Source organism: Ptychodera flava (genome assembly GCF_041260155.1).
Source record: "Ptychodera flava strain L36383 chromosome 3 unlocalized genomic scaffold, AS_Pfla_20210202 Scaffold_27__1_contigs__length_13241970_pilon, whole genome shotgun sequence".
Classification (NCBI taxonomy): domain Eukaryota; kingdom Metazoa; phylum Hemichordata; class Enteropneusta; family Ptychoderidae; genus Ptychodera; species Ptychodera flava.
In genome coordinates this window covers 845,057-862,129 of record NW_027248281.1, presented here as the reverse complement: position 1 = coordinate 862,129, position 17,073 = coordinate 845,057, and the positions used below count along the sequence as shown (strand labels likewise).

The following is a 17,073-nucleotide window of genomic DNA, read 5'->3' as shown; positions in this document are numbered from 1 at the left end:
AAACGGCGATAGTTTGGTGATTTTTAGCGGATTTCTTGTAGTGGTAGGCCCCTAATAACCATGTTGTCGATGAGTGTTGGCAATTTGGGTGGAAAATTTTCGAAATATCGACAAGTTGCGACAAGCGTGCTGTCGTGCAGAACATGGACGTTCCCATGGCTGTGGTGGTGACGTTAAAGTCAAAACCAGCCGTAAAAGGCAGAAATCCCGTCCGAAAACACCACAGCTATGGACCCAAAGCTAGCCTAACAGTACAAACGAAGTTTTATAGCCAGTGCGCTGCTTCTTTCGGGAATTTTGTGCACTAACAGCATAAGGCACGATTGAAAATCGATCAGACTTGTAGCGACCATGGAGCTAGAAACTAGCTCCATGTAGCGACCAACTCTCTTTTATTATGCGAAAAAGTAACCGGCGAGCTTAACTCTTTGACGCCGTACAGTCATTCTAGTCATGAGCTTGGTTGCTACCGTATATACCAGAAAACAACCGACTTTGACGTCAAAGGCCTGTTGCTGGTACGTACTTTGAGACAGAAAATAACGATATGTTACCGGTAGACATGGAGTTAATAGCGAGTGCAGAGAAATGAAGGTGACTGATTTAAAAAAATTCACAGTGCTGGCCAAAATTCTCCAGTGTGTGCTCCTGCTAATGTGTCACCATTGTGCCTTGAATCATGACACGGTTTGTAAATTATACTTGGTATATACACTCCCAGAAAACGACGACGTGAAACATACATCTATATAATTTTGTTGAAAAACTCATGAAACGGCAACTCCGGCGATCTTTTTCTGCTTGGTCGGTCGATGTTCACGCAGATTTTTAGTCCCCACGGACACCGTCCGGGGGGACTTATAGGTTTGGTCATGTCCGTGCGTGCGTGCGTCCGTGCGTGCGTCCGTGCTTGCGTGCGTGCGTGCGTGCGTCCGTTCACGCAGATATCTCTGAGATGCCTGGAGCGATTTCATTCAAACTTGATACAAGGATTACTTCATATGGCATACAGATGCACGTCAATTTGTTTTGTGATACGATCCAATATGGCCGCCAGGCGGCCATTTTTTTACGATTTTTTCATGTACAGAGCCATAACTCAGGCATGTTCCAACCGATTTTATTCAAAGTTGGTACAAGGACATTGACCAATGTCATACAGATGCACGTCAATTTGTTTTGTGATACGATCCAATATGGTCGCCAGGCGGTCATTTTATTACGATTTTTTCATGTACAGAGCCATTACTCAGGCATGTTTCGACCGATTTTATTCAGAGTTGGTACAAGGACATTGACCAATGTCATAGATATGCATGTCAATTTGTTTTGTGATACAATCCAATATGGCCGCCAGGCGGCCATTTTATTACGATTTTTTCATGTACACAGCCATTACTCAGGCATGTTTTGACCGATTTTATTCAGAGTTGGTACAAGGACATTGACCAATGTCATAGATATGCATGTCAATTTGTTTTGTGATACGATCCAATATGGCCGCCAGGCGGCCATTTTATTACGATTTTTTCATGTACAGAGCGATAACTCAGGCACGTTTCAACGGATTTTATTCAAAGTTGGTACAAGCTTATTGACAAATGTCATAGCTGTGCACGGCAATTTGTTTTGTGATACGATCCAAAATGGCAGCTGTGCGGCCATTTTATTACGATTTTTTCATGTACAGAGCCATAACTCAGGCATATCTCAACCGATTTTATTCAAAGTTGGTACAAGGACATTGACCTATGTCATACATATGCACGTCAATCTGTTTTGTGATACGATCCAATATGGCCACCAGGCGGCCATTTTATTACGATTTTTTCATGTACAGAGCCATTTCTCAGGCATATCCGCATGTTTTGACCAATTTTATTCAAAGTTGGTACAAGGACATCGACCAATGTCATAGCTATGCACATCAATTTGTTTTGTGATGCGATCCAATATGGCCGCTGTGCGACCATTTTGTTACGATTTTTTCATGTCCTGAACCATAACTCAGACATGTATCAAGCGAATTCATTCAAAAGTATTTTTATCACAGACCTAATGAAGAGGACTCTATCCTCTTTGAGGACCTGTAATCAAAATACCGATTAACAAGTGGGGACTGTGTCATCAACGATGACTTGTTCAGTGATGCTAGGAGCGATTCCATGGATTACTCCATATATTATACCTATGCACATTGATTTTTGTTTTGATCAGGTCAAAAATGGCTGCGTTGCTGCCATATTGTTTCTTATGTTTGACAACTGTGCGTTCGTTCACGTAATTTTTCAGCGATGCCAGGAGCGATTGCATTGAAAGTTGGTACATATTTTAATCCCTATGTCGTATATATGCACGTCAATTTTTGTAATGATTCAATCAAAAATGGCTTTGTGACGGCCGCTTTCTTTCCTGTAATTAATATCCATCCACAGGGCTGCCAGGAATGATCCACAGGGATTCAAGGATGGTATTATTGCTGGCGCAATAAAACTTGGGACACCGAAGTCCCTATATACATTGGGAAACCGCTGCGAATATCCCTATATTGGCAAGTAATTAGCCAACAGCAGTATCACTAGTGCATCAGATCATCTTGCAGTTTGTCTATTGAAAACACTGCAGGATGCCCATGCTGTGTCTCATAGACAAAACACCGTAGCAGAGACCGTTCATTTTGCGTGAAGGATGGTACAATAAAGGACTGACGTTTTGAGTAAAGTTACATTGGTAAATTTCAATGACCAGGGAACCTACATCTGATTTTAATCAGATTGGCCCACGTCGATTAGTTTTGTGATCTTAGCCAGTATGGCCATGTGGCGGCCATTTTGCTTCCTGTATTTGATGTTGCTGTGTATGTTCACGCAGATTTTTCAGTGATGCTAGGAGTGATTCCATGGATTACTCCATATATTATACATATGCACATTGATTTTTGTTTTGATCCGGTCTAAAATGGCTGCGTGTCAGCCATTTTGTTTCCTATATTTGACAACTGTGTGTTCATTCCTGTAAACTTTTCAGCGATGCCAGGAGCAATTGCATTGAAAGTTGGTACATATATTAATACTTATCACATATATATGCACGCCAATTTTTGTAATGATTTGATCAAAAATGGCTGTGTGACCATGCATTGGGGCTCATGAATGCAGATATCTGAGATATGCCTTTGCCAATTCTTTTTAAACTTGGTACAAGGATACTACACTATGGCATACATATGCAGGTCCATTTAAATTGGTGTGGCATGCATAATTAGTGCTAATTTGCATAATTCAGGGTTAGAGCACTGTTTCTGGTACAACTGTGCCAAATTTGATGAAACTTTGTGCAGATGTTTTTCTCACAGAGTTCTAATATCAGTCAATGACATATGTCAAGAAAACTTGTTCTCAAAATTACTTGTCTGATAGCTTTATAATTTGGTACAAAAGTCCCAGGGGATGTTATTCAATAAATTTTTTAGCTCAAAGTGTTGGGAAACCCCCAAATATTTATATTTTAGGTAATTTTTTTTGTGACCTTAAATGACCTACACCAACCCAGGATATGTTGTGAGAGATTTTCCAAGGCTGTGAACATAATTTTGTCATGTTTAATATCAATTTTGGTAAAATTTGATCAAGAAAACAAAGCCGAGGTGAATTTTTTTCATTGGGGACCAATTTTTGCAACTTTTCTATGTAAGACACACAAGAACTGATGAGAAATTTGGATCCAGGATAATTCCAGATGTCGTAATCCTCCCACAGTGGAAGGCATTTCACTATCTGTAACTGATTTAAGTGCTGTTTACATTCGAATGATAGCACTCATACTCTCATAGCATTAATTAAAACATCCCCAAAGTTGTAAATACATTTCCTGCCAGCTGGTCTTATGTAAACATGGTCAACCAAGGGGTGGAACATTTGATATGCAGGAGGGGGTAGGGGATAGAAGATTGATGAGGTAGCATTACTCTTTACCGGATCCCTTGTACATTTTTTCCCACTCCTTATTTTTTCCCCCACTCTCCCATCTTTACTTTTTGTCAAGCTTCTCTGGCTAATTTTTTTGTTGACATTTGCTTATGTATGTAGGATCTGCCTGTCTCATTGCTATAGAAGTTGATATGCATGTTCCTAAAGATGACCTCCAGTACCTAAGTTGCAGACCTTATTTGCTTTTGTCGTTCTTGCTTTTCTGGTTTAAATATTTCTTACATTTACCAATTCAAACCGAATGTGAGCACACTGTCCTTGATGGTATTTTTTGTTTTTAGGGAGAATGTCCAAAAGTATTGCATCAAACCTTATGAAATATGGTACTGGTGATAATCTGTCAGTGTTAGGATAGGATGCAAAAATGTGTGGCACCATCCTGTCGATTAATTACTAATTGACTCATTTAATGACCTTTTGTAATTAGGATGATGGCCTACATTGGTTTATGTTTTCACCACCATGGAACTCATTTTTGGCCATTGAGCCCCATTTGTATCACAGTATTGTTAACCACAGACCTAATTAAAGAAGAGGACTCTATCCTCTCTGAGGACTTGTAGTTAAAGTACCCATTAACAAGTGGGAACTGTGTCATCAACAATGACTTATTCAATTTGTTTCGATTTTTCTGATTGGCTGTATGTCATTGTTAAAGGCACAGTTGGGGCCTAATATATGTCTCTGTTTCCACCCCTATCATAATTGACAGGCTGCGTCATAAGTCTGATGCAGCTGCAAATATAATTAGTTAAAGAAGGACAAACAACTCTTGGCACGTTCAGATTGACGACTTTGCGTCGGCCCAGGTCCGGACCTGGGCCGGGGCCGACGTAAAAAACCAATGTGGACACGCTGAGTCGGCCCTGGGCCGACTCAGTTTGGTCCCGGTTAGAAGGGGGGGTTCAGGGCCGACGCAAAATTTGGTCCGACGCAAATCGCCAGTGTGGACACGTTACGTCGGCCCTGGTCCCAGTTGACCAGGCCTCCGCCATGGATCGAAGTTGAACTAGTCACCCTATTCGCACAAAACAAACGACGTTTGAAACTAAAGTTTACACCTATCGAAAGTTTTCAATCCAGTCTTCACATTTTAATATCATCCCATGTACGCTGAACTTCCCACCAACCTTTGTTCCGCAAACGAGACCATGTCATTTGATTCCACAGTGCACGTAATAGACTAGAGAGGCATGTCAAAAATGCCGCGCACTGGTTATTTCTCCACCGCGGTCTTACATATACATGATATGCTCATCCAATAAATAGTGAAGATCTCTCCGATGATTGAAAGGGTGAGTGGTAGTCATATTTGCCCTTCTTGTGCGTAAAAACACAGGAAAATCATGAACAGTAGAAACAGCGTGCCATATTCAAATGCGCCATTTTGAACTTTGACAGGTCAGAGGTCACAAAGGAAGGTAAAGTTACGTCGGCCCTAATTCTGGTACCGGTAGGTGTGGACACGGACCAAATTTAATCCCAAAAGGACAATTATTTTGCGTCGGCCCAAATTTCAGTTGGGTTGCCAATGTGAACAAGATATCTGTCTCCTTATTTAAACATAGATACTTTGTACTGTCCCAACTGTAATATGATTGACAGAGCTGTGCATAGTTTCATGTTACAGTTACTTCTCAGAGATGAATACTTTAAATTTAGGATTGATGACATGATGTACACGTCTTGTTTCTTCAATGATAGTTCTTCTGTACTCCAGTCCCGTCTACTGAACTGTACATGTTGGTTATAATACATGATCTCTTTGTTTTACCATTTATCTGTAATCGTTGCATAATGTTTCCTTGCAAATTTTGATCAGCCTCTGAATGAGACAGGTCCAAGGTTCAATTCTCTTGAACAACTTCATAACAGTCCAAAAGTATGCAATAATTCATGTTAAAATTCCTATTTCATGGGTACAGTGTCCGGTATTTTTAATGTCGACAACTGTCTAGTCATCAGCAATAATTGTCAGTGCGTGATCACAAAATTTGTATTTCTGTCAAAACTTATTAAATTCTGTAACACATAGTCATGTGCATATATCCAGTCAGTCAGTCTTCAGTATCTATTACGGCAATTGCGTAACACAATTGAGCAGTGTGCTATCAACACCGATATCACTTCTTATCATATACCGATGCCCTGTATTGTGTCTGTACTGAGTTCAGTGACATGATTTATCATGTTGATTTGCATGTCAATAAAGTGATACGCCTTGTTGATTTGCATATAAAAGGAATGATCAGTGCGTCTTTCTTTCATTCAATTGAATATTTGCATATGAAAAAGTGATATGACCTGTTGATTTACATAACAAAGCCTGATACGGCCTGTTGATTTGCATACCGGACTACTTACATGGTGGTGCCCTAATCAAAACAAACCATGGTGCCCGTCTATGATTTTGACTTTGACTATGATATCATGTCCGATCTCCAAAAGTGGCAGGGTTTTGAAGCAAAGGGAAATGCGGGGTAACTAAATAAAACACATGTGTTGATATCGGATTAACCTGCTAGTAGTGCTACCAATTTGAACAAATTAAAGAGCAGAGCATCACACGGTACGGGCACTGACAGATCGATGACAGACCAGCTGTTCCGTCCGTGTGCGTGCATAAGCATAGACTCGCAGTCGACAAGCAAAAGTGCTATCGGACATGTCAGAGGACCGGCAAATTCAAAAGCACAACTTTCAAAAATATCATGTATTCATGGTAAATGCGTTCTGGAAAATAATACCAAACACAACACTTGCATGTACCGTACGGATTCTGTAGATATCCTACATGTTTGATGACAGAGTTCAAGCATTTCTCTGCTCAACCTTAAATTAATAGTCAATGAGCTAGCTGATAGATTACGTCAGACGCTAGTATATCAATCCGCCTTAGCAAGATGACGCAAACAAATGTAGTCCATCAAGAAAAACAACAGTGAAACGTATCATATTTTAATATACAAGATTTATTCATTCAATAACGTGGGCATAGGTATATGATAAAGAGGTTATCCCTCGATATCACCTCTTGGTAGGGTCGTATTGCTGCTCGTGCGGTTGTGGGCCTCATCACACGAGTCGAAGACGAGTGTGATGCGGCCCACAACCGCACTCGCAGCAATACGACCCCACCAAGAGGTGATATCGAGGGATAACCTCATATTATCTCTTAAGACTTGTCTGTCTCAAAAGCTGGTCAAATGGCAGGCAAAATGGAAAAAGTCACAATCAATCAAAAGAACGAAAATAAAATCGAAAAAATAAGTGTTAACAGCCTTTCTCTAGCTTTGCCGGCTCACTGAGCTTAGCTTTGCTCAGCTAGTGGGGAGGGCGGTATTATGGTCTGAGGTGAAGCCAGCAAGGGGCTGTGAGAGAGTCTAGTAATGACATGCATGTCTATCACCATGAAAAGTCTTTACTTTGATTATTAGATTTTAACAGAACTACCATAGTTTCACAATGCCCTAAAATTATATTCAAAGCTCACATCCCAGTGGAATCCCAGGTAGTGCTTCAATACTGACCATAGTACTGGCTTAATATTCTTGATCTACATACAGGTCATATCCACATGAGTTGATTGTAATCAAAATGGTAACACTGTCATTAATACTGTTTATTTCTACACAGCATCAACATCTTTATAAGTATGCTAAAAGCACTATAATACTTGGGTATTGGCAATGTTGCTTGCAGATTTGATTAGAAAAAGTCATCACTGATGACACAGTCCCCACTGGATTATGGTGTTTGAATTACATGCTTGGTAGCCTCAGTACAGGGGAGAGGGGTGAATTTGTTAAATGTTGAGAAATTACACAATAGTGGTCTGTTTGGGTTCATGTTTGTTGGGACAGTAAAGTTATGGCTGTTGGTGTTTTCTATGGCAAGATCAATAGTTGCATTGATTCATGATGTGTAAGATATGTGAAACTAAAATACAATGTCTGTGTGCCAAGTTTGAATGAAATCTGTTCAGGGAAAAATTGCAACAAAGTGGTTGCCCAGTGGCCATCTGTGTATCAACATTGAATGAAACCTGTTCAGGAATAGTTGAGTTATGGTTCAAAGACATGAAAAAATCGCAACAAAATGGTTGCCAAGCTGCCATATTGGATTGTATCACATAATAAATTGATATGAATATATATGCCATAGAACTTTATCTGTGTACTTGAACGAAACCGGTTCAGGAATACCAGTTGCTGACTTATGGTTCAAAAACATGAAAAATTTGCAACAAAATGGCCGCTGGGGCAGCAGTATTGGATCATATGGCAAAATAAATTGACATGCAAATGTATACCACCGTACTTTATCCTTGCACACAGTTTGAAAAATTCGGCTGAGGGGTGACAGAGAAACGGTAAATAGTTATAACAAACACAGTAGGCACTGACAAAAAGATGTATCACACTCTGGCATTACTAGCACTCTTTTCTAAAAATATCAATCATTATTTACATGTTTCTAAGAGAAAAATGCTAAGAAAACAAATTTTAGTAAAGCAAACATTGATATTTTGACAAAAACATTTTAAAAAACCTTAGTTTGTACCATATACAAAAAGTGTATAGTATAGTATGAGCTATCAAACTCTAAATCTGTCAGCAAAAGAAGGATCGAAAATAGCCATTCACAATAATGTACCGATGCCTTTTCTTCCATTTATTTTTTTCAGCGACAGAGATCCAAAACATTCAGATAGCAGAGGGTGATGTTTGTAGAGGATTCACTATCCCTATATTTATGATATTCCCAAGACTTTTCACCTGCCCGACCTTAGCTACAAGTAATTTTAAAGTTGGTAAGTAGCTGATCATTTTCAATTCCACCCTCAATTCATTACCAATCTCTTTCAAGTAGTTATTTGTTCTTAGCTCCCATTATAGAAATATTTGTCCAGCGGTGGAACTCGTAAGATCAGTCAATTCCACTGTCTGTATGTCTGTATTGGGATATGCATGTTTGTATGTATAATTGTCTGTGTGCATCAGCTTTACCTTTGTTGTGTGGGTGTCTCATATGTACCGTATGATATGGTATGCCTCCTACTTCCCAAAATGTGCAAATGAGCTTTAAAATGTGAGAACGATGCACAGTTAGGAATTAAAAGTCATATTACTTTGATATTTAGTCTGTGGTATTCTGAAAAGTTAATATTTACATTGATATTTACAATTTTTTTGGTGGTGATTTATCAGTCCAAACAGACATTTAAATGGACATTTTTCATGAAATGTTTTATTGTAATTTATTAGTTCATATTTGGTATGTGTAAAAATACCAAAAAGAGCTTATATGGTGAGTAGGTGGCGTCTGTATGTCTGTATGTATATATGTATGTGCGGATGTGCATGTATGTCCGTCACACACAAAGGCTCCCATGCCACCAAAGCTACCATCACAGTATTTGGTGTACAGGTAGATGCAGGGGTTGAGATGGCACTATTCAAATGAACATGTCAGTGTCAAAGATATACAAATGAGGTAAGAAAAAGGGGAATCCTGCATATGTGCAGGAGTGGTGGCATTAACTGAAACAGCCTACACATCTGAGTCAGAGGTTTATGACCTTTAACCTACTGTAAAAAGCCTATCAATTCGACCAGAGAAAAATAATTACTATTTGAAAAACGTCGAATTAATAGGAAATTAAAACAGCTGAAATAATTTAGTGGTCGAATTAATTGAAACGACGAGGATGAAATTTACGCGAGACATGTTTGCCATGTTGAGACTGCTTCAAAGTATGGACTGTGAAATTTTATGAGGTCGACAAATAGGTAACAAAAAAAACCCAAGCGTACGTGGGTGTCACATCAAAATCAAAGTGGCCACAATTACAGACGGCGCGATCTGTGACACTGCCACCGGCCGCTCGATGGACGACACGTAAGTTGACATCGTGTGCCAGCCCTAGAAATATATCGTAACTCCCTGACAGGCAGATGAGATAGTTTAAGGGCGTTTGATGCATGAAAGTTTGTAAAAATAATAAAAAATGGCATAACCGATCATAAGAAACATGCTGTTGAAGATAATATTTTTTAAGAGAAGAAAAGTCCAGGGCTCCCGCTACCCGATCGACAACTAGCCAAATGCTACAAAAAATTAAAAATGGCTACAAAAATTCCAGTTTGGCAATGTAGTGGCGATTGATTTTCTAGACAGTGCTCCATCAACAGAAAACTACAGCTAACAATCAAAAGTTGTAAGATGTTGAAACAGTTTGCCCTCCTTCCTACAAAGTTGCAGTGTATTGAAACAGTTTACTCTCCTTTCTAAAAAGTTGCAAATTCCCTGGTGCGTGAAGCAAACATTGTTGCAGTTCGATACTACTTGCTTTCTTTGCCTCTGTGAGCCCTGTTCGTCCTGTAGTCTATCAAAAGTTTTACCTACTTTGCTTGAATCAACATCTGGTCTGCAACTACTCAGTTAATTTGATAGTAAAAACCATAATTTCAACGGAAACTTTCACAAACGGAGTCATAATACAAGGGAAAACGAGAAAAACTCAGGTGTTTTGAAAGGTCAAGTCTAGGTAATCTCATCATGTGATGTATTGCATGAAGACCCCTAAGTACACAATTATGGTTCACAAGAAACCACCCAGGGTGGTCCAATAGGTGAAAGGTAATATTTGTTGCCTTCCACTTTAAATGGCATTGAGCTTGACTGTCAGTTTTAAATTAAATTTTATTAAGAGTCATGGCAAAGGGAAATTGTCAACAGTAATTGCAGTAAGCATATCCATTTTCAAATCATAAAGTTTGTGAATTGCAATTTTGCATGTTAACATCAAAGCAAACAATTCAAAAGTAAAATATTAAAATTGTCCGTTTGGCCTATTTGAACTGTTATAACTTACACAAGAAATTGTGTGATTCTGAAATATTTTAATATTTTTGCAGATACAACCATGCAGTTTAATGATCTAGAAGTGAACGTCACCAGACATTTCTTTATCATATCAAAATATCAAATGAAAATATATCTGGGCTAAAATGTTATCATAATCATTAAAACAATGAATACTCGCAAACAGTGAGTAATTTAAATGAACATAAATCGTTGTGTCTTGTTTTACAAGAGTAGTATTTGGCCCAACTCTTTTTGTCATAAGAAAAATACTTATACTCAAGATGCTATTCAGCCTGCTTGATCACAACTATGGCATACTAGTAACACTGGGGCCAATTGTATTTACACTGCCAGTATGCTACTGAATGCTTTCTTCTGCACCTAAGATTTTTATTTGTGTGGCTCAAACATTTTGATTATGGAAGACTGCATAAATTTGCCACATGAGACGCCTGTAGCTTATGACAAGCTATCATACTGTGAACACTGACTGAATGCCGCAGAAATATTCTGTACACCTTTTGTAATATACACTTCACATTGCTACCAGATTTTTTAGAAGTGAATTGCTACTTAATTGTGTTTTTGGTGGTAAAAGTTTACCACCAGAAATGAAAAAATATTTCTATCCCTGAAATATCAAAGCATAGATTATTAATGCAATAAAAACTGAACAAATATTTATTTAATGTAAAAACTATCATGAACATCATACAGAACATCTTGATTTTGTAAAATTAGGAACTCCTGAATGCCGTAAAAGCTGTTGCTACACTTGAGATCATAAACTGACTATAAGTTGCTCAAAATTGCTAAGAGAGTTTTGATTTGGCTAATGACTTGGCTAATCATTTTGGTGGCTTTTGGGGAGCCCTGAGTTAACACATACGGTGATGCCGCCATGAATTCTCCTAACACTTTACACAGTGACCTTTAAACCCGATTAACGTAAATAAATTATGACGTAGAAGGAAGTCTGTGACCTTTAGTCACAACACTAATAACAGTCTGATAGTGGGAACTTCCAAGTGTTTCAATAATTGCTACGCAATTCATACTATAGAGTTACACTCCGCAACCAATTATCCATCAAAAATAAAATTAATTTTAGGCAACCTATCGCACCGTGCGAATACGGTATAAATCTGAGTAGGCCTACATATGTCACGCCGCGCCGATCACTCTAAATCACGTACCCACATCGTCCGAGACATTCCAATTCATGATTATTAACTGATCATTTACCTTCAACTACATAAAATCTTGTCTATATTCTCAATTTTCGCTGACTTTTGACGAAATGACATCGATTTTTCATGCTCATATCCGATGTCTTTGCAGTCAAGCAGAAATTGAGTCGATCGAGACCTATTGATACTCAGACATTAAATAGTCATCATGAACAACAATTCCCCTCAGTGAATACCGCATACCAGCATAGTCAAACCCTGAAAATCAGGGATATGCACTCTACGACTGTTCTGAGCCCAAGTTCTACATCTACAAGTCAACAACGGGTGAATGTTCCAACACATAATGTCCCGCAGTCCACAAATCCACCATTATCATCTAGGCAGCATCATTTTTAGGATTAGGGCATCCAACCCATCGATGGATACCTCACACATCACCTTTGATCATACAAGCAAACCCCTACGTATTACCTCATTTAATGCCAAAAATGTTAAATCCAACTACGTTTACATCAAGAAGCTTCTAAAAGAAAATCAAATCATCTGCATCCAGGAACACTGGCTCTTCGAATTTGAAAGCAAGTTTCTCAGCAAGTTACATCCTGATTTTCATTTCTTTTCAAAGTCTGTTGACTCAGATGATCCAATCTCGCCATATCAGAGACCAAGAGGTTATGGTGGCTTAGCTGTCCTCGTGCACAATTCTCTTTTGGGAAAAGCTACTGTGCTCCCTGATGGCAACTTGTATACACTAGTCGTCGAACTTAATATCTGCAATGCTCCTATCTGCTTAGTCTGCAGTTACCTCCCGTCAAGAAATACTAGGCACTCGGTTGATGAATTCGACGAAGGTCTTGATCAGCTGTTAGAAATCAACAATAAATACAGGCAGTCTCATCTAATTATCTTCACCGGTGACTTTAATGCATCATTAGAATTACGTGCTCATAACTCGAGAGATAAGAAGCTCCTCAACTTTGTGAATGAAGCCAAGCTGTCATCTCCGATTAATGATAATGCGGATACCTTCTTCCATGTCAATGGTAAAGACCACGCACAACTTGACTATTTCTTTGTCTCATGCCATACTTCCAACCTTAAGATGTCTGGAAAAGTCCTAAAACCTGATGTCAGTAATATGTCAGACCATGTACCGATCAGTCTGTCTATCAATTTTCCGAATTCCTATAGTACGAAGAGGACCAAGAAAAACAATCTCAATGACTTACCCACGCAACGCTATCAATGGTGGAAATTTAAAGATAATTATAAAGCAGACATAGCTGATGTGCTCCGCCCCTGTAGACCAATTGCCAACTCGCACGACACTGACTGCGAACTCGTTTATCTGATACGCACACTCGAGAAGGTAGCGAAATCAAATGCTGGGTCCAAGACAAGCAAACAAAAGATGTGTCGACAACCACTGCCAATAACCAGTTACATTATACAGATCATGAGAGAAAATAAACAAGTCTACTCTGATTGGAAGAGAGCAGGCAAACCTCAAGATAAAGATAATCCACTCCTTAAACGACGCAACCAGATGAAATATAAGCTACGCTCTGCACAACGTCAACTTATTGCTCAAAAAAGAGATAGTCTTTACTGTCAAATAATGTCTACTCATAAAGATGATCAGATTATGTTCTACAAGCTGCTTAACCGGCAACGATCAACTCGACCTACATGCTCACCTCAGATTATCCTTGAAGATGTTTCATACACTGATGGAGATATAATCCTTGCCTGGGAAAAACATTTCTCATCCCTTGCCGAACCCCTGGAGGAACCCCACTTTAGCTCGATAGATAAACAACGGACTCATCTTGACAAACTCATCATCGAGAATATTTGTCGTGCTACTAATCAACACCTCAAGGACTTCACGGTCAATGAAGTGGAAAATGCAGTGTTATCCCTAAACAGTAACAAGTCTCCAGACCTCGATAATCTAACTGCAGAGCACCTTATCTATGGCGGCATGCCAGTAATCCTGTTCCTGTGTACTTTTCTGAATGGCATAAAGAATCATGGCAAATTACCGGAGACACTGAAACGTGGCATCATCACCCCAGTCCTGAAGAAACAAAAGGATCCTACTAACCCAAACAACTATAGAGGCATTACTGTTCTATCAGTCATCTTTAAAGTTCTCGAAAAACTGCTTTTGTCACGCCTCCAGCCAATACTAGGTGAAAAGCAACATAACTTGCAAAGAGGATTTACTAAACACTGCTCATCAACCATGGCAGCTCTGATGGTAACTGAAGCCAATTTAGACGCCGAACATAATAAATCACCACTGTGCCAAGTTTTCCTAGATGCTCATAAAGCCTTTGATGTTGTTTGGCATGACAAATTATTGGTAGAACTATACAACCATGGAATTCAAGGTCATCTTTGGAATATCATCGCAGAACAGTACTCTGAGCAGAGCTCAAGCATAAAATGGAGTAGCAAAATCTCGAACATTATTCATCTTAAACAAGGAACTAGACAAGGTAGCACTCTCTCTGCTGAATTATTCAAAGTCTACACGAATAGCACATTAGAAGCCATTCAGAAGTTTAACTTCGGTCTCCGCATCGGTCATGTTTACCTTGGTAGCCCTACCTGTGCAGATGATGTAGCACTTCTTTCTTCAAATCCATATGAAATGAGGGCAATGGTCCAAATTGTGGAAGATTGTGTGAACAAGAAAAGAACAAAGATCAATACCACAAAGAGCGCTTACATTTCTCGTTTCAGTAATAACACTCCAAGCTCAGCACAAAACTATCCTACAGTCAATGGTGCAAATATCCTACCATGTGATGCAGCTGTTCATCTTGGTGTTCCTAGGACAAGCGACGGAAAGCATAATATCGATCAAAACATTCAGCTTGCACGAAGAACCATTTACCAACTACTAGGAGCTGGTCTACACGGTAAAAATGGCCTGAATCCAATAATTTCAACAAATATCTGGAATGTTTTTGTCATCCCTAGATTAATGTATGGTTTGGAGGTTATTAAAGTCAAGAAGCAAGATTTACTTTCACTTGAAAACTATCAGAAGAAGATCTCAAAGCAGCTACAGCATCTACCTGACAGATGTTCCGATTCCATAGCCCTGTTACTCATTGGTGCGCAGAAAATTGAAGCTGTACTTCATAAGGCTATGATCTCTCTTTTCCTAAATATTTGCCGTCTGAAGAACTCTATCGAACATAATCTCGCGTTACGACAGTATGCCATGAAAGATTCAAAGAGCAAGAGTTGGTTTTTCAGTGTCAATGAACTTCTCATAAAATACAACTTTCCCAGTTTCATCTCGTTACTACAAAATCCACCCACAAGATATAAAGGAAAAGAGCTCATGAGGAAACATATCGACGAATTCTGGCATGCAAAAATTACCCAAGAAGCCACAGAGAAATCTTCATGTAGGTTCATCAACCTTGATGTTTGTAGCCCGAACAAGCCTCACCATGTCTGGTCCACAGTCAATTCTGATCCCCGTGATGTAGAACGTGCTAGTGTTAAAGTGAAGCTCTTAACTGGTTGTTATATTCTCCAAGCGAACAAAGCAAGATTTAATCAAAACAAGGTGAACCCAACCTGTAGGCTATGCTCAGATGGCCCTGAAGATAGACTGCACTTCTTATGCCTTTGTGCTGCCAGCGCTCACCTGCGTCACAAACATTTCCAGCATATATGGGACACTATGAATAATTATAATGTATCCTCGTCCATTGCTCGTTTCCGTGACTCACCCGCTTTCCATTGCACCGGATTAATCTAATTTCTTCAATTGAACTAATCTCTAGACGTTTTATTTTTGATTGCCATGTTCTGCGTACACGATACATGGCTGCAGACGACCAGAACAACATTACCTCGACTGAGGGTGCTTCTATCTAAAGGAGGGATCTCACTTACAACAACAACAACAACATGGCCGTGACCTCATGTCGACCCCAAGTGAAAATGTGCTCTGATTTTTTTTTCAGAACTTTTGACAAAACCATTGCTTCTATTACATCTTACAAAAATGCGCTGTGCCATGTCTCTGCATTTCTATATATCGTTGTTGAGATAAGAACATGATACAGCAGGCCAGCTCAGCTGTTGATAGAGGTCATGGCAAAAGGTCGTTTAAATTAGCAGTGAGCATGGTGAGCGATTATGCATGGTTGTAACGTCAAAAAATCGCGATTTTTGCAATCGCGAATATTGCAAAAATAAATCGTTCACGTATTGTTCTTTGTATTGTTCGACGCGATGCAAGTTTAAAATGAAAGGACACACCTTTTATGGGCGGGAATGAGGCGATGCGCTAGTGAAACGATACGGAAACGATACGAAACAACCGAGTAAGCGATGTTGGATTGGGGGTTGGGCGATGCGGAAACGATACGGAAACGATACGGAAACGATAATGAGGCTAAAAAAACAAAGTTTTGAGCGATACTTTATCTGTATTGTCAAACTTAGGAAAACCAACATCTGGAGATTTACTTCAACCAACACTTTTGGATTAAATCAAAAAATTAAATCATTTTGTTCTACTCTTATTATAAGATTAGTTGGATTTATGGAAAGTAGGTGTACATTTTCGATGTCTGTGTAGCGTCTATACCGAAGTCATATCTGAAAGAGTATAATCAGTTCACGACAGCATAAACCTCTCTCTCTGTCTCAGTGGCATTTCGATGTTTTATATTGTCGACATTTATATATCAGTGTGAAGTTTCAGGTCACTGCTCAATGCAATAGTTGATGTCAATTTCCCCTATCGGGCATGGTCTCTATTGTCACTCTATTCGTTAGTTTTTAGCTTCTCGTCTATTTATAGACAGAGAAGCTATTAGAATTGAAAACCAGTATGGTCATGTCAACTTTTACTTCTGTCTATTAAGATTCGGTGACGTCATGGCGTTGTGATGGGTCATATCATAAACTGGTGGGGGTGTTCATTGTTCGGGTTGAGGTGTAGAAGAACGATTTTGAACTGCAACAACAATTAAAAGGGACTT

General features: G+C 39.2%; 1 protein-coding gene across 2 annotated transcripts in view; it reads left to right on the top strand.

The window, feature by feature from the left end:
* The window catches only part of LOC139126504 (vacuolar protein sorting-associated protein 26C-like), a 75,510-nt gene that overhangs the window by 40,922 nt on the left and 17,515 nt on the right, over window positions 1-17,073 (top strand). For both annotated transcript variants that reach the window (XM_070692561.1, XM_070692560.1), the window contains exon 6: window positions 8,677-8,802. In XM_070692561.1, the coding sequence (XP_070548662.1) occupies window positions 8,677-8,802 (126 nt within the window). The remainder of the gene's footprint in view (window positions 1-8,676; window positions 8,803-17,073) is intronic.